The sequence below is a fragment of the Pristis pectinata genome, chromosome 21 (genome assembly GCF_009764475.1).
Source record: "Pristis pectinata isolate sPriPec2 chromosome 21, sPriPec2.1.pri, whole genome shotgun sequence".
Lineage (NCBI taxonomy): Eukaryota > Metazoa > Chordata > Chondrichthyes > Rhinopristiformes > Pristidae > Pristis > Pristis pectinata.
The window spans coordinates 10,223,701-10,241,864 of record NC_067425.1 but is presented as its reverse complement, the minus strand read 5'-3'; the positions used below and the strand labels follow the sequence as shown (position 1 = coordinate 10,241,864).

The 18,164-nt window shown below is 41.7% G+C and overlaps 1 protein-coding gene across 4 annotated transcripts in view; it reads left to right on the top strand.

Moving 5' to 3' along the window:
• cluha (clustered mitochondria (cluA/CLU1) homolog a) overlaps window positions 1-18,164 on the top strand; it is an 80,888-nt gene that overhangs the window by 39,888 nt on the left and 22,836 nt on the right. For all 4 annotated transcript variants that reach the window (XM_052035643.1, XM_052035644.1, XM_052035645.1 and 1 more), the window contains 10 exons: window positions 1,297-1,444; window positions 3,681-3,773; window positions 4,420-5,114; window positions 6,564-6,787; window positions 7,180-7,284; window positions 8,015-8,115; window positions 10,326-10,478; window positions 11,442-11,504; window positions 14,630-14,874; window positions 15,681-15,765. In XM_052035643.1, the coding sequence (XP_051891603.1) occupies window positions 1,297-1,444; window positions 3,681-3,773; window positions 4,420-5,114; window positions 6,564-6,787; window positions 7,180-7,284; window positions 8,015-8,115; window positions 10,326-10,478; window positions 11,442-11,504; window positions 14,630-14,874; window positions 15,681-15,765 (1,912 nt within the window). The remainder of the gene's footprint in view (window positions 1-1,296; window positions 1,445-3,680; window positions 3,774-4,419; window positions 5,115-6,563; window positions 6,788-7,179; window positions 7,285-8,014; window positions 8,116-10,325; window positions 10,479-11,441; window positions 11,505-14,629; window positions 14,875-15,680; window positions 15,766-18,164) is intronic.

Genomic DNA, 18,164 nt, shown 5'->3' with positions numbered 1-18,164 from the left:
TTTAATGTGCTTTGAGATGTGAAAGGCATAGAGAAATGCAAGCTGGTTGAAAGGGGAATAAAGCTGCTGGTGACCGAGCGAACAACTCTACAATGTTGTTTGACTCAACAAACGTGACAATAGTGAACTGATTTTAATTCTGTCTCATTGCCACGTTCACTGATCCATTTCCTTTGCAGATCCAGTCTAGGCTGTAACCATAGGCTGAGACTGAGGTTATTGCCATGAAGTTAGCAACTAACTAAAGCACTTTACAACAGAGTTGACATCCAGAGGGAGGAAATTGGATTCTCAACTTTGTGTATGGCAGGATTGAATACAGAAGCAAAGAGGTGATGATGGACCTGTGCAGAATATTGGTTTGGCCATGCGAGGAGTATAATTTACAGTTCTGTGCTTTTCCTTTCAGTGTCGTAGCCCTGGAAGTGGAACACCTTAGATGGTTAAATTAGACTGCAACCACTTTTCAGACAACCTCAAGCTAGTGGGCTAATTTAAATCTTCTGCAATCACCAGAATCTGAGTAGATTCAGAGGATGCTGGACCAAGTCGAGCTGGGTTCAGCTTGTCTCCTGCCCCTGCCAGTCCTCGCTTTCCCAAGTTAGGTGCAGAGGGCTAAATGAGCTGACTCTCCATCCTCGGAAGCCGGGCAGTGAGAGAGCCTGTCCTCCAATGGTGACTGGGCTTTGATCCTGCAACACCCTCAGCCTTGGCCTGGAGGTGGAATCTCTCATGTCAAACTTGGGAGGTGATGTCAGTTTTTCAGATGTCTCTGATATGAGACATTTTTAAAAACAATCAAAATTGTTGTAGATGATTCAAGAAATTGAAATCATACTAAAACATTCAAAGCAATTACTATTTTAAAATAATTCTTTTAAATAGGGCTGCTTGACCGATCATAGAGGTGGATTCATCAACATAATAGTGGGGAATCTCAGCATGATCGGTCTCCACCTCGGAAATGCATGAAGTCCAGTAATGGAGTGGACTGACAGTGGACTCAGTATTTTCACGTAATTTCAGGATGTCCTTGCCTGTGTGTGGCAGAATCCTAGCAGTTCACATTGGAACTATCGGCCACAACCAGCATCATTCAGTCTGTAGTCCTGTTACAGAATTAGAAATAAATAAACCTATTCAGCAGTATTAGTTGTGTATTGAGAATTGCTGCTTTACTGCAATGCAATGCATACGGTGTCGTGTTACCTTGAAATGCACCCACTTGCTACTTGGCGGGGGGGGGAAGAACAGTAAAATATTAGAATACTGACCTGTGCACCAATTGATCTGTAGGGTTCAGCGGCACCCTTTTGAGAGGATAGCAACTCCTTTCCAGGTGTACAGTTGGACTGCACCAGCAGTGGAGCACGCCATGGACTGCGTCCGCGCAGAAGATGCATACACTTCACGCTTGGGATATGAAGAACACATACCAGGCCAGGTATTGCTGTGTAGTTTTATAATCAGTGCACTGGGCAACACAAAATGTGGCAACCGTAGCATTCTCCCATTACGAACTTCCCTTCTCAATTGTCCATTCCCAACCTACTTCATTGCAGTCATGTACGATGGCCAGCCTGGTTAGAACGCCACCTGTGGAAAGACTGCCCACACCCAGATTGTTGCTAATGTTCCAAGGGAAACTTGCCTGCTTCTGTCTTCTGTTTAGCCCCATCATTCAATGGAGAGCTACCTGCTTGGACCAAGCACTTTTAGTTTATTCATGGATTATGGGCCTCACTGGCCAGTTTATATTACCCATCCCCAATTGCCCTTGGTGGTGGTGAGCTGGCTTTTTGAACCACCGTTATGTTTTCATCGAAGGTACTCCCATGATGTTGTAGATGGGGAGTTCCAGGATTGTTACCCCGCAGCAAGAGGGAATCAGTGATATATTTTGAAGTCAGGTTGGTGTGCGACTCGAAGATGCTTGTGTCCTCGTCTGCCTGCAACTCTTATCGCTCAAAATGGAAGGCGTCAATTTTTATTTAAGATGATATCAAAGAATTGATGAGTTGCTGCAGTGCGTCTTATGGGTGGTGCAAACACCCGCCAGGCATCAAAGGTGGAGGAAGTGAATACGTAAGGGGTGGATGAGGTGCCAGACTAAGGTTGTTCTGTGTATGGTCTTGAGTTTGAGCTTGAATTTTGAAAGCTGGAGTAGCACTCTTCCCAGAAAATGGGGAGCATTCCATTACATGCTTGATTCATGGCTTATGGATGGTGGAAAATCTTTGAAAGGCTTCTCTGGAATCTGTATCCTCTGACCTACTCTCATAGCTATAGCATTTATGTAGTTGGTCCAGTTAGGATTCTAGTCATTGAGAAACCAAATGGCAAAACCATCGATCCCCATGTGTTGATGGTAATGCCACTGTACATCCAAGAGAGGTGGTTAGGAGTTGGTTAGAAATGGCCATTCTCAGCCACTTGTGTAGAATGAATGTTGTTTGCCATTTATCAGCCCAAGTCTAAATGTGGCAGGCAGACTGCTTCATTACCTGAGGACTTGTGGATGGAACACTGCAACCATCAGTGAGCAGTTTCAGTGAAGGAATAGTCATTACCATTACTGCTGAAGGAGGTAGTGCCTGGGACAGCGTGTGGAGGGACTTGTGCAGTGTTGTGCTGGGATCGTTGATCTTCAATAACCACAAGCATTTTTCACTGGCAGTGAAGCATTTTCCTTGATTCCCACTAACTTTAGTTTTACCACAGCTCCTTGATCAAGTACTGCCAAATGTCAAGTGTGGTTACTCTCGCCTCCTCTTTGGATGTTGGTTTTTATTGCCCATGTTTGTACCAAGGTTGCGATGAAGTCTGGAGCAGGCGAAGTCCAAGTTAGGCATCTGGGAGCTGTTGGTGCTCCAATAATCACATTGCAATTGGTTATAAATAAATATCCAGTCATAATTTTAGTTTACCGTTTCAATTTGGAAGCAAACTATTGCAATACATTTCAGTAGTCCCTGTGGGTCGTACTGCAAGCCCATAGTCTATCAAGGACCTGAGATTTGCTCAATGTGATTTGTTGAGTTAATATTTTCAGCTGGGGTGGCTGTAAGGGAGCTTGGTGTTGCTGTGTTTAGAGATCAGGGGAAGGTGCTATCCACTACAAAGTGAAAGGTGCACCATTTGTTAGCCTTCCCACTTCTGAGTCGGGTGGTTTGTGTGATTGGACCCCACTACACACTTTGCATAATCTAAATTGACACTTCAGTGCAGCATTGCTGAATTTTCTTATTCAGCTGCTAAACTCGGGTAAATTAAAATATAGGATGAGTTATTTTTTAATCTCCTGGCCATTGGTTGTCTCAACCATGTTTATTAGATTATTTGCAAATTGATTGCTTAGTGCTGTTTATACAGAACTCAATTTTAAAATGTAGTCTATTTATTTGTAAGCTACTGTAGGATGCGTGGACGATGTTATGAAATCTTGTACAAATACACACATTTCCCTTTAAACAATTTGCTAGGGATTATACAACCAATCACCCACCAGCCTTTATCTGGTTTGTTTTTATGATCTGGGACTCAGTGATTGCATAACTTTATTTGCCCTACATTATTGACTCAAGGAATTGAACTTAATAGTGGAATTCCAGTTTAAAAAAAAAACAATGAAATACTGTCCTCATAAACGTATCTTTACGATTTGTTCCATATGTTTGCAGACAAGGGATTGGAATGAAGAACTGCAAACTACCCGAGAGCTTCCCCGCAAGAACCTTCCGGATAGACTTCTCCGTGAACGTGCTATTTTCAAGGTAAAATGAAATCTATCTCTGTTCTCATTTATAACCTAATAATTGTTTGCACTGTTGTGTATTTCCTTTGGTCTTATTCTAAATGTCAAATTATTTTGATAATTGTCAGCATTTGAGTAATTTCTTCCCTCTGTGCATGTTGTTCAGAGTAATGGAAACAAAGTAATTTGTGTATCACTATAATAGTCCTGGGGCTCCTTTCTGTCATACCTGAAATCCATCATTGTAGGGCTGGCTGAGGGTCCAGACTTTTGTTTGGCTCTGGAAGCAATCCAACGAGGTAGGATTGAAAATTCAAGGGGAACTTGCTCTCTTGCAATGTCTAGGTACCCCTACCACCAGTCATAAGAGCAGCAGAGGTTTGAGAGCTGGAAAAGCAATTATAGCACCAGTATTCCATTTTGGTGTACTGCATTTCACTGGGTCCAACCATTAAATATCGACATTTGTTGGTAATCTGAGTAATTGCATTATGCCCTTGTCCTGCCCTACTGCATTTCTTGCAGTTAAGAGAGAAGAGACTGGTGTCTCATCAGTCTCCAGAGGTGTGAGTATGCTAAGCGAGCCGTGCCATCTGCTCTCTGTAATGTGCACGTCCACTATAGTGACAGCACTGATATTTGCTGTCTGCATTGTCTTTCAAAAGGTGCACAGTGACTTTGCTGCAGCTGCCACTCGAGGAGCAATGGCAGTGATAGATGGCAACGTCATGGCCATCAATCCAGGTGAAGAAACCAAAATGCAGATGTTCATTTGGAACAATATCTTCTTCAGCCTGGGCTTTGACGTCCGTGACCACTACAAGGACTTGGGTGGAGACAATGCGGCCTATGTGGCTCCCACCAATGACCTGAATGGCGTTCGGGCCTACAATGCAGTTGACGTGGAAGGACTTTATACATTGGGGACCGTGGTCGTGGACTATAGAGGCTACCGGGTAACCGCGCAGTCGATCATTCCTGGAATTCTGGAACGAGAGCAAGAGCAGAGCGTCATATATGGGTCCATAGACTTTGGCAAAACAGTTGTGTCTCACCCCAAGTACCTGGAGTTGTTGGAGAAGACGGCGAGGCCTCTGAAGATCCAGAAGCACAATGTACTGAACGACAAGAATGAGGAAGTGGAGCTGTGCTCCTCCGTCGAGTGCAAAGGGATTATTGGGAACGACAGCCGCCATTACATCTTGGACTTGCTGCGCACTTTCCCACCGGACTTGAACTTCCTCCCTGTGGAAGGTGAAGAGCTCCCAGAGGAATGCAGCAAGATGGGTTTTCCAAAGGAACATCGGCACAGGCTATCCTGTCTCAGACAGGAGCTCATTGAAGCCTTTGTAGAGCACAGGTGAGATTTGGAAGTATAAATAATGTTACAAGGTATGTTGGACCTTGGTCATGCTGAGTGGCTCTTAAAAGGGATATTGCCATCTTAGTAGGATGGGGTTGGCAGTTTGGGGCAGAGCCAGTGAGCAAGGGTTGATCCTGCTCCCACCTCCTTAGCAATGATTAAATCCAATTTCATTTGACACTTCCCACAAACCATAGTCCCCAGAATTCCATCATTCTCAAAGCACAACCAGAACACACAACTGGAAATTTCCTCCTCTTCATATATATGCACTCCAGTGCCTCCTACTGGCTGTTGACAGGGCTGAGGACCAGCAGTTTTGGGAGTAGGTTTTAGAGTAGATTCTTGAAGTGGAAGAAATCTCTCTCATTGTGCAGTGTGTATTTACGCACTCACTTTCTGATAATAGATCTATAAGTGTTTTTTAAGTTTCTTTTTTAAAAGCCCTCCCTTCTCAGTACATGATTCAAAATGTGTTATTTGGTTACATTAAAACTGCCAACTTTGTGTGGATTGTGCTTTTCATTTCTAGAATTGTGTAATCAATGAGTCAGGTCACTGTAGCTAGCCAGCAGTTATCTTCACTGGCCTCCTCACAATAAATGCTCTGACCCTGTATTTCCAACGAACCACAGCTCTTGTCGTGAGTTTGTTAGATTCTGGGAAGTGTGGAGGGTGAGTGATCCTTGATTGCCTCTCTGCAGTGCATGGCTATGACTTTACTTTTGCTGTGAATTACACTATGGCCTTTAAATGATTTGGTCCCATATGAAGTTTGACTGAGGGAGGAGAGAAGTTCTGTAATACATGTAGGTAATTAACTCATTGATTAAGTGGTGAGTTTTCAATGCATTAGATTGTATTGCTAAAATGTGCACAGGAAAAACCAAAAATGACCAGGGGTTTTGGGTTGAGAAGGACTGTGGGTTCTCGCATCCTTTAAAATTTATCCTTTTATCAGCCTGACTTGGTAAGATTACAAAGCTTTACTGAAATAGATTTTTGCTGTTTTTTTTAAGTCTGAACTTCACTACATTGGGAAATTGATCTGGGAACTATTTCCAGCTTGTGTGTAAGCTGTACCATTGTTGACCTAAGTATGCATAACATTCTTGGGTGAGGAAAATCTGGCATCATTACCCTTTTGACACTTTTTAGACCATTTTTGCCCTCTCATTTGACTCAACATTTACCATTGTAAATGGCTCTTAAAATAACCTATTCAGCTATGCTACGTAAGCTATTACAATATAGTTGTGGGATCCAGACACTGGGTGCCTTTTTGTTTCCAAAGTCTCCTGAACCTATTACCTTGTGCATTAACTTGTGTTCATTAACAAATTGTCCATAATTGGGGTCTAGTACTTTTAATGATTAATTACTACTATAGTATTAGCTTTTGGAGCTTATTTCTCTGGTATGTAACTCCCTTTCTGCTCTTCCCAGGTATCTTGTCTTCATGAAACTGGCTGCCTTGCAGCTAATGCAGCAGAAGGCCAACAAGCAAGAGAAGGATTGTCCCACTGTGACAGAGAATGGTAGCTCTTGCACCACTGATGCTATGGAAATCGGCAAAACTATGTCTGAAGATGGTAAGGCTGAGGAAAACCTTTCAGGATTAGATCAAGCTAGAAATCTTGCAGAATCCATTGCATCAGAGGATGGAACAGGTACTTCGTTGGAAGCTGTTCTGTTGAACAGCTGTGATCTAATGGGTGTGGTGTGCTTTAATCAGGATGTCATTGATTGTTTTCAACACCAGTTCTGCATATGAAATGTGTAGTCGTCTCCTGGATTTCCTTCTGCATTCTGTCTAAAGTCTAACAGCTCAGACTTGTTAAAAGTCATCCAAGTGAATTTGACCGTTGACCCTCAATGATATAATTAACGCCAACTTTGATATTTTTTTCTGCTTGTTTCCTTTCTACTCTTAGTTTTCTAAGATGCATGTCTGATTTTAAAGGTGGTTGATTCTGTGCATTTCTATGGGACAATTTGCAGCACTTCTGTTTATGTATGTTGGTTTTAGAAATGTCTGACATTTTGTCTTTAATGCTCACAGTTGACCCAAAGAGTAAGGAAGTCATTCTGAATGCCTGCAAAGCAGTCGGTTCTGTCAGCAGCACGTCCTTTGATATCCGCTTCAACCCAGACATATTTTCACCAGGTGTGTTTAAGAAAAATGTACAAGGCATTTGGTCTTGTGATGCCATTCTGGGATGTGGCAGTTTTGACAGCTGTGATCTTACACCCATAAGCACTATATTGCCGGTTTTAGTTCAATGTCCTCTTGTCAAGAATATAGAGGATGTCTTTGTCACTTACACCAATTATAAGTTCTATAGTTCATTGGACTAGGACTTTTCATTTGAGTTGTTAGTCTACTCATCAGGGTTGAGGAATCTATTGAAATGCGCCCATGTCTGTTTCTGTAATGTTAACGATTTATAACAGTTGGTGGAAATACAAAGTGATAGAAGAACAAAAGTCTTTGATGCTTTCAGATGTTAAGCTAAAATCCATGGGAAGAAAGAAGCTTGAAATTTTGCCTAATGAGATTTAGTTAAATTGTAGTACAGTTTTAGTATATGGAATTTTACCATTGCCACAAGGATTTAAACAGAAGCATGGGAATCAAATCAGTTTAGTTGAGAACCTTGTGTAAAGCTGAACAAAATTGTCCCCATTTATTTTAATGATCCAAAGAGTGAAGTCTGTGTTTTAGAAGCAACTTGGGGGGTAGGTGATGTTCAGGGCAAATGATCAAGCTCGGTGATGTAGAGGTAATGAGTGCTGCAGATGTGTAAGGTGCCGTGCTATGCATTCCTCATTCCCTGCCTGTTTTGGGGATATTGAACATGGAGTGTTTCATCTTGATGACATTTTGTTTATCACAGGTGTTCGTTTCCATGACACCAGCTGTGATGAACTCCAGAAACAGAAGCAGTTGCTTAAAGACGCAGCAGCCTTCCTGCTCTCCTGCCAGATTCCAACGCTGGTAAGAACTGAACGTGGTGTCGTGATCACTTCCAGCTGACTAGGAGCCCCTCAGCCAACCCACTTGTAGAGCAAATCACCTGCTTTCTTTTTAGCCCTGTGTCATAAATTTAATCTAATTAGGTGACTTGTTCTTGTGTGATTTTTGGCTAATATTGTTCGACAGGAAAAGTATCCTTAAGTTTTCATGCAGAGCAGCAATTATGAAAAATAATTTCTTTCATTAACAGAATGGTTGCAGCATAGAAGGAGACCATTTGGCCCATCGAGTTCATCCCTGTAACCCAGCAAATTCTTTCCTTTTGGATAATTATTGAGATCCTTTTTGAACACCACAATTGAAGCTGTTTCCATTGTCACTCCTGACAGTGATTTCAGACCCTAAACACTTACTGGTTTTTTTATATATGAAAGAAATATTTTAAAAAACAGGCTTTTTTTCCTTGTGTCACTTTTGGTTCTTTTAATAAGCCCGTCATTCTATAATTCTTTGGTTCTCAACCCCTCCAACAATGGGGGCAGTTTCTCTCTCTGTGCTATACATTTTTGTGTTTTAAATAAACTTGTATATCAGATCCTCCAACAACCCCATCTGTTCCAAGGAGAACAACACCAGTTTCTCTCGTCTAGGCACATATGTAGTTATCCCAGAAATCGCCTTCTGTTCCTTTGCTATCATCTTTCCTATAGTATGGCACACTGCACTAAACATCACTTCAATTGTGACTTCCTTGCACTTCCACTCTTTGCCTCTGCTTATGTAGCCCAGGATTCCATATACTTTAACCACCTTCTTAGCCTCCCCTGCCACTGACAACGAATTATGTACATACCCCCAAGATGTTTGTCCTTTTAGAATTATCCACTGTAGCTTATATTTCTTCTCGAACTTCCTACCAAAAGGTAACACTTCGTATTTCATATGCTGCCTGTCTGCCCACTCTGGCGTGGAGTGGGCAGACAGACAGGCAATTGCCATTCTTCTCACATTTTACAATGCCACACTTTTTATATTGCAAGGTACACCAAAGTTCAAGACATTAAGATACATTAACAAAAAGTAGTGGTCTCAATATCCACCTCTGGGGGAACTCCACTATATACCTCACCACCCCTTCCCTCCCCATCTAAATATCGAACCCTTTTGCTGCTATTCTCCCTTTCCTGCCGCTTAGCCAATTTTCTTTCCACGCTGCTATTGACCTTCGCTAGTGAAGACCAACATATTATGTGGCACCTTATCAAATTGCCTTTTGGAGGTCCATATATACCACAAACTCCATTTCTCTCAACATACTCTACTGCTTAATGAAAAACGTCTACCAAATTAGTTACAGATCGTTCCAGATTTCAGCATCTGCAGAATCTTGGGTACCAAATTAGTTGGACACAATTTGCATTTAACAAATCCATGTTGGCTTCCTCTAATCAATCTACACTTGTGCAAGTGACTGATAATCCTCTTCCTAGAACTTTCCCCATCACTAAGGTTAACCTGACTGGTCAGTAGTAACTGTGTTTATTTCTACACCATGTTTTTGAATAAGGGTGTAATATTTGCAGTTTTCCCTGATCTTCTGGATCTTTGGAAGATTGTAGCTCAGGGCCTCTGCAGTTTCTTCCCTTACTGCTGTCGGGATGTTTTCTTTGTCTGCTTTCCTTTCTCCATGATTTTAAAATCTATCTTTCATTTAAACCATCTTCTGACCAAAGCTGCTGCCACCCAGATCTGTTTCCGTCTGTGTCACTGTGATCCATTTCATGCGTGACCTGGTCTGTGTTCTTGTCTTATTTAAGGGGGAGCAATACATAAAGACCAAAATAGAATGGTCGGTTGTATGGGAAACTGCAATTCAAGTTGTCTTAATAGTTATTATTGAAATAGCCACAAATGTAATCTTTTTAAGTGCCTAGAATTGGGTGGAAACCCAGTTACAAATGTGTTCAATATCTGATATAACACTGAATTTTTGAATTAGGGTTGATGATCCAGGGTAGCTGATGGGGTAGTTGGTAATCCAGGGTTTTATTGCCTGAAATAAGCATTTTTAACGTACGACATGCCCCTCATTTGTGTCTGTAATTTTGATTCCTTGTGGATCTTACAGGTTTCTCTTCAATATGTTGACCTTTTTGATTGTGCAGCCTGCTCTTGTCTGCATGCTTTGCATCCAGAGGAGGGGGGAAAAAAATGTTTGTCTGTCTTTTTAGATAAAAGACTGTGTGGATCACACTGTGCTTCCAATGGATGGTGCCACCTTAGCAGAAGCCATGCATCAGCGAGGCATCAACATCCGTTACATGGCCAAGATAGTGGAGTTTGTTTCAAAGAGTCAAGCAAGGCAGCAGTTGGACCATATCTATGTATGTACTTGTTGGTTTTAATTACTTGGTCTAACAAAACTAATATTACTGAAAAAATCCATAAAAAGCAGCCGGTGTGAGCATTTTACTTAATCAGAAATCATTATCTAAAATTAAGTTGGGTACACTGCATTGTGCTTAAGTTACTCAACTGTTATCCTAGCCTGCTGATCTTAGAGGTGTATTAAATCATAAGGTGGAGAGAGAGGGTGAATGCAGTCAGTCTTTTTCCCAGGGATGGAGAATCAAGAACTGGATGGCATAGGTATGAGGTGAGAGGGGAACGATTAGGAACTTGAGGGGAAACTTTTTTTTACACAGAAGGTGGTAAGTACATGGAATGAGCTGCCAGAGGAAGTGGTTGAGGCAGGTGTGAAAACAACTTTAAAAGACAGTTGGGCAGGTACATGGATAAGAAAGGTTTCGAAGGATATGAGCCTAACGCAGGCAAATGAAACTAAGTTGGATGGACATTTTGTTGGCATGGACCAGTTGGGTGGAAGGACCTATTTCTGTGCTGTACGAGTCTATGGAGACATGAGATTGAATCCCACCACAGCAGCTGGGGAAATTCCATTCAAATAATTAAAGAAATCTGGAGTTAGAAAGCAAATAATTCTAATAGTGAGCCTTAAACTTACCAGGTTGTCATAAAAACACGGCTGATTGATTAATCCTTGAAGGAAGGAAGTTTGCCGTGCTTACAGGCTCTGGCCTGTTTGTAACTCCAGCCTCTCAACAATGAAGCTGACTCATTGCTGCGGTCTGGAATGGTTTAGCAAGCTGTTCAGTAATTAGGAAAGGGCAATAATTAGTGCCCGAGACAGTTTTGCCTACATGCTGGAAATGAATAAATTTTTTAAGAAAACAAACTGCACTTGAACACAATCATTCAAAGTGGTGTTCGAAACAAAATGAAGTATTTTTATTGACATACTTTCAATTTTTTTTTTAAACCACTAGAAACTTGGAGTGACTGAATTAATCACCCGATCCGCTAAACATATCTTCAAAATATATCTTCAGGTAAGTGGAAGAAGTGTGAATATAAATTTGAACTTTCATCCAGATGGTAGGGTGATATGAAGCAGGTGTATAGCAACTAAAGCATCCCCATTTAGGAATGCTGTCTGTAAATGGGGCTGGAGGCTGGGAAAAGGATTGTGAAGGTCTCATTGAAGAGTTGGCACAAGAGTACTGGCTAGAAAGGCCCTATCCTAGCCAATGTTTCTGACTCAACATAACTTAATAGCAAGTGCTTTTTAACTGGTAAACAATTTAGGAAAACAGAGGGAAAAAGGGGAGAATGAAATAAAGTAATACAAATAACTTGAAGCATTTGTATTACTTCATTTCATTCTCCCCTTTTTCCCTCTGTTTTCCTAAATTGTTTACCAGTCCTGACAGTCAATCTCAGTTTGTGGAGTTTAGTTCATCTCTCCTGATGCCTTTCTGTCCGTGTTTCAGTGGTGCTTGTGTCGCAGAAGTAAAAGAGCTGAAAAGTTTGTTTTGTTCTTTTATGGGATGTGTGCATCATTGGGAAGGCCAGTATTCAAGACAATTAGGGATGGGCATTGTTGAAAGTGGCATTGAGCTGGATGGTTGAACAGCAGCAGTCCCCAAATGAAACTATTCCTGTGGTGCTTTGGGTGGGGAGCTCCAGGAATTCAACCCAGCAACAGTGAAGGATTGTTACTGCTGCCCCTAGAAGCTTCGAGATCCACAGTTCAGTTTTGTCAACATCCCCAGCAATAATGAGAATTTTTCCTGGTCATTGAATACTGAAGTGGTTACACACAAAGCCTTCCCCATCCATTGGTGCCCACTGTGCATGCAGAGGAGAATAGCACAAGCATGCTTCTACATATGCAATTGTCCTTTATTTATGGCAGTGTAGTGTAATTTGCCCTTAATGTAAATGGAGTGTCCTCTATAGTATCATCAGAGCTATTTTTCTAATACAAGTGATAATGACAGCTTAGTGCAGATCTGAATAGCAGCTTTACCAAGTCCTTTTCTGCAAAATGTAAATTGTGGGATATTTGGAAGTGATTAAGTGTTGAATTTAAGCAGTTTGGAGATGGTAGGGATGCATTTGCTCTGTGGTGCTCAGACTTGTGTAGAGATTATTTCAATCATGAATCGGACATTGGGTGCTCTATTTCAGTTCTTAGATCTTAATCTGCCTTGAAACGCATGCTTATCTTTACTCAGTTACTAATAGACAGAATAATCAAGAGACATAACTGGATTGGAACTGGATTCCTCAATTGCATGATTGGACAAACAATGACTTAGTCTGAATCTTTCAACATATTCTTACATTAAGCTAAGATGTCCCTGTCTTAGCTAACTGGAGTGAAAGGCCCAGCAGTTAGTTGAACCTTTTATAGTCTATGTATCCTTCATGATTATCTCAGTGGTTGGTTGTTAAATGCACACCTATGCTCATGATCTTCAAAGCTGTTTGAAAGTTTAGTCAGATTCCTCCTCGGTCACTCACTGAAGGGTCACGGGTCTCTTATCTCAAAATGGCACCACTCTCGTGCTTAGTTACTTCATTACTAATTGCCTCCATCTGATAGATGGTGTCTGATAATATACCCTCTTTTTCTGGTTACAGTTGAATATGATTTGGGCATCTTTGAAGTTTTTTAAGCTAAACGTGTCAATCAGTACTTTTCAGTGTATTAAAGTTGTCAAAACTATTTTCCCCTTTATGTTAAAACTTTTTTTGACTGTAGAATCCTAAGTTTTGCAATTTTTTTTTAAATGTTTTTACAGATAACACTTGATCCAGGCACATATAGAAATTATAAATAACATCACTCTAGAAATACTCAACACTAAGAAAAGTGCTGCAAGTTAGTTTCCATAGCTTGACTCAACCACAGGAATTGTATGCCAAAATAAGATGTCACATAAATCCTGTCCAGTAAGGACTTCCATTATTTGATTTGTTTCAACCATTTAAGAAAGCAAGTGGCATATTGGTCTTTGTTGCTGGGGGATTGGAATTTAAAAATAGAGATGGAGTGTTACAATTGTACATGGTGTTGAGGTTGCATCTGGAGGACTATGTGCAATTTTGGTCCGCTTGATTAAGAAAAGATATATGAGCACTGGAGGCAGTCCTGAGGGTGTTTGTTAGCTAATTCCTGGGATGAGAGGAAAAACAAACTGCTGGCGGAATTCAGTAGGTCAGACAGAAGACACCTCCACAGGTGATGTTTGACCTGCTAAGTTCCTGTGGCTGTTAGTTTGCACTCCAGATTCCAGCACCTGCAGTCTCTTGCCCCTCCTATTATAAGCAGCTAAAAAAATTAGACATGTATTCTTTGGAGTTTAGAAGAATGAGGGATGATCTTATTGAAACAAATAAAATCGTAAGGGTACATGACAGGATAGATGTTTGAGATGTTTCTACTGGAGATAGAGCCTCTCCCTCCAGTAGAAACAAGGGGAGACAGTTACAAGGTAAGGGGCGGTAATTTAAAACTTAGGTGTATAGGAATTTTTTCTGTCAATGGATGATGAATCTGTGGAATTCTTCACCCCAGAGGGTTGTGGAGACTAGCTAGAGAGATTTAAAGAGAAGGTAGATGTACTTTTGAAAGATCGGGGGCTGTGTGGGACTGGCATAGAAGAGGATTTGTGGTCTGGGGAAGATCAGCCATGACTCTATTGAATGGGAGGAGTGTGGGCAGGCTTAAAGGGTCAGGTGGCTGCTGCTACTTCTATTTTTTTTGTGTCTGTTGAGTTTGGAGAAGAAATTTCCAGAATAATATTTTCCATTTACAGTTTTATTGCTTGAGCTTTTTCCTCTTGTTTTACTTGCCTCTCCCGGGAGGTTACATGTGTACAGGATGAAGGGAAATTGTTCGGTGAAGGTCTGGCCATCACCAGACCAGAACGCACTGATAGCTAGCTGGTGGGTTGGGAGCACAGTCCCATCCATTTGAGTGGGATTGTTGACCTTCATTAAAAGGATAATCTTAGGTGAGATTTCAATTAATGTCTACTTTTTAATTAATTAAAAGTTTTCCCAGCCCACTATATAGACTTCATGGGCCCCTTGGTTTTCTACCGACAGTCCATTTTGTAAGATCCTTTTAAAAGTAAATTAATTTTCCATCCTTTTATTTACTCAGGGTGTGGAGCTGTCTGGTCTGTCTGTCGCCATAAGCCATTTCCTCAACTGCTTCCTCAGTTCCTTCCCAAACCCCATCGCTCACCTCCCGACTGATGAACTGGTCTCAAAGAAAAAGAGGAACAAGAGGAAGCCCCGGCATCTGGGGAACGCAGATAACACGGCCTGGGCCAGCACTACCCCACAGGAGCTGTGGAAGAACATCAGCAATGAGACCAAGAGTTACTTCAACTTCACTATAGACTGGTATGGATATTGAGCTTGCTGTGTTAGTGTTTGGGGGCTGAGATGCACGTGCTCTGATGAAGCTGTGAAACCACACACTAAACGTTGGTACCATAGATGTCACTTATTACTTTATATTCATGTTTCTTTTGCCCTCTGTCCTTTCTCAAAGACATAATTTTCTCTCTTGGGATGGTGTTGCCAGCTGCCCTTCTGTAGTATGTGTCCAAGGATGAACCTGCACAGTTGAGTGTCAGTGGGCAGTTTGGTTGTGTGGGCTTCTTCCTGAATCGGGAGTAGAAATCAGGCTTTGTTATCTTTGACTTACCGCTCAATGATCACGGGAGTCTGAGGCTAATGATAAGGTCCTCTCTGAGGATTGCTGAGATGGGCTATACTCTTAAAATGTTTGTCATTATATCATTTGCAAAGCTGAAAGCTGAACTCCCAGTTCCATGTCTCCAGCAGCAGGGTGGCTGAGGGTTCCTTATCCCTCTGGATTCCTGCATTAGCCGTATGTTTGGGAGCAAAGCAGTAACGTAGGCAAGTGTAAGTGAGCTTATCCTTATCCTTTCATCTTGAGTTTAAGAAAGATGCACTGAAGTGGTAAAGAATTTGGCACAAGATTTGCTACATACAGGCATAAGCCTGCTCCTTGTGCATCATAGTAAATTTCTTGAATCATCAGGTCCATCATATTCGGAATCAGCTGTCCATGTGAAGAGAGAAACTGAGCTGTTAGATGTGCTTGGTGTATTACTGATAGTAATCATTTAGATTCCTGATAGAATTTTCTTTGGATATTAATTTTTGTTTCTCTTGTTCAGTGAGAGTGTGGATCAGGCGGTAGAGAAATATGGCCTACAGAAAATTAGCCTTTTAAGGGAAATCTGTGTGAAGTCGGGTATACAGGTAGGTTATTATGGTTATACAACAATTTGGTCTATTATGCCCATGTCATCTTAAAGCTATCCAGTTAGGACCATTTCACTACTAACCCTATAAGTATTTCCTTTTCAGTTAGATAACAGTTGTCCTTTGAATGTTACACTTGTGAACCTGTTTCTGCCATCTTTATGAATAATGTGTTCAGATCATTATGGCCCACATCATGTCCTCTTCAGCCAATGGTTCCAAGGAGACCACTGGCTAAATAGCATTTTGCGGGTCAGCGTATTTCTGACCTATGCTCCTGCACATTGCAGCATGGAAGTTGGGAATGCATTGGAAGTTGGATGCTTACCAGAGACATTTACAGAGAGTAGAAGCGGGATGGTCTGGGGTTGGGGCTTTAAGGCGCATTGCCAAAACTTTCGTTGTTTCTCATGGACCGCTCCTCACTGCAGGACTGCTACAGTAATGAGGTTAGGATCTCATTTTGATACACATGGTTGTCAAAGGTTTGTTGTGACTGTGATCTGAGTCACCAGAAAGACACTGAAGCTGGTGATATAAATGTCTTTATTCGTCATGACAAGCAGGCATTCTTCTGGAGAACCCCCTCCGTAGAGTCTCCCAAACTCAAGGTACTCTTAAGATCGAAGGTAACAGCAGGTGATTCAATACAATTTCAATAGCTACAATGGCATTATTTACTTCAATATTTTGAGTCTGACAGTGCTTCCACTGAGTTATATATCTACAGTGAGAGACACCTCTGAATGTTCAAACACCTTTGCTGGGACAAACTAATTCAGAAGGATGGTCTAACAAGCTTCTGAGGACAGAGGTCCCAGACACCCAAAATTAATGTTGTGAGGGCTGACTCTCTGAGTACTTATCCCAAATATTGATAGACCAAATATGCCTGTGGCCATATTTGATGTGCTAGGTGATAATATCAGTCTGGTCTGCAAGCTTCCTTGAACTCTGTCACAATGGTGCAAAATAACTTCACCGGTGTTGCCTGGTTTGATGCAGGCCAATTAACGTAACCCCATTGTCCTACAGTTGGCTGATGAATACAAGAATGTCTCATGGTCACTTCACTTTGCAAACCATATCTTTCGGGCAGCTAGCACCCTGTGCTCTGTAAACAGTACTAGTTGTTTACAAAGCTGTCCTTTTAACTTCAAAGTGATTACTGCTGCAATTTCCATTAAGAATTGAAGACTGGTTCTCATTTGAATTAATGTCTGCTATACTCACATAATTCCATAACTCTTGAACCCCTAACAGGTCAGTGCAGACCTCAGGACTGCACAGGGCACAAACGTGAGGCCAGATCAAGCATTGTACTGCCCAAAACCTCGCTGCATTTAACAAATCCCACCCCTCTGTTGTCCGCTCCTTCTGCCAGTGTCCTTTAATTCATGTCCTCTGGTTATTGATTCATTCCCTTGTCAATGGAAATAGCTTCTCCTTATCTTCCCTCTCACAACACTTCATCATTTTGATACCGCTACTAAATCTCTCCTTGACTTCCTCTCTGAAAGGAATAATCTCAGCTTCAGTCTTTGCATACAACTGAAGCTGCTGATTATCATTCTAGTGCTCTCTCCAAAACCTCGACATCCATCTTAGTGTTCCAGCCTGGGTCTGACCGGTCATTTATACAGGTTGAGCACGATCCTGGTGTGTATTGTGAAAGCAGCCTGCCTCAAAGGCACGTACAGGAACTCAAATGTACCAGCACTTGGAAGGCACGTACATATCGTTATTATGAGGGGTCAGCTTCCAAAACAGTGTCTTTCTGAGATGATTATTTGTGTCCCTGCTTCTCTCCCTCACCCACCAACCTTGTGTACACCCCTGCTGTTACTTTCACCAGTAACTATAAGAGTTAAATCTAAGTGACCGAAAAGTAAAAGTTAAATTATTTTTTGTGGAAACTTGCACTGCTTGATGTGCATAAATATCCATCAGCCTGAAAGTGGGACCCAGTGGTAAATACAATGTCCAATATTGGCTGCACTGGTGAAGAATTGGATCTTAATGACACCAAGTTCAATTTGCAGTCTTTGCTGAAAGTGGGACTGACAGAATTGTCTATAGTTGCTGAGAGAGTAAGGAAATGTCAGTTCGTGCAGGGATGGAGAGTAACAAACGATCTGCTGGAAGAACTCAGTGGGTCGAGCAGCACCTGTGGGAGGAAAGGAGTTGTTCACATTTTGGGCCGAAACCCTGCATCAGGACCCGAAACGTCAACAGCTCCTTTACCCCACAGATGCTGCTCGACCCGCTGAGGTCTTCCAGCAGATTGTGTGTTGCTCCAAATTCCAGCATCTGCAGTCCCTTGTGTCTCCTGTGCAGGGGCTAGACCTTGGGTGTGGTTCAGGATGAAATCACCACTCCCCCTGACACATAAAGGA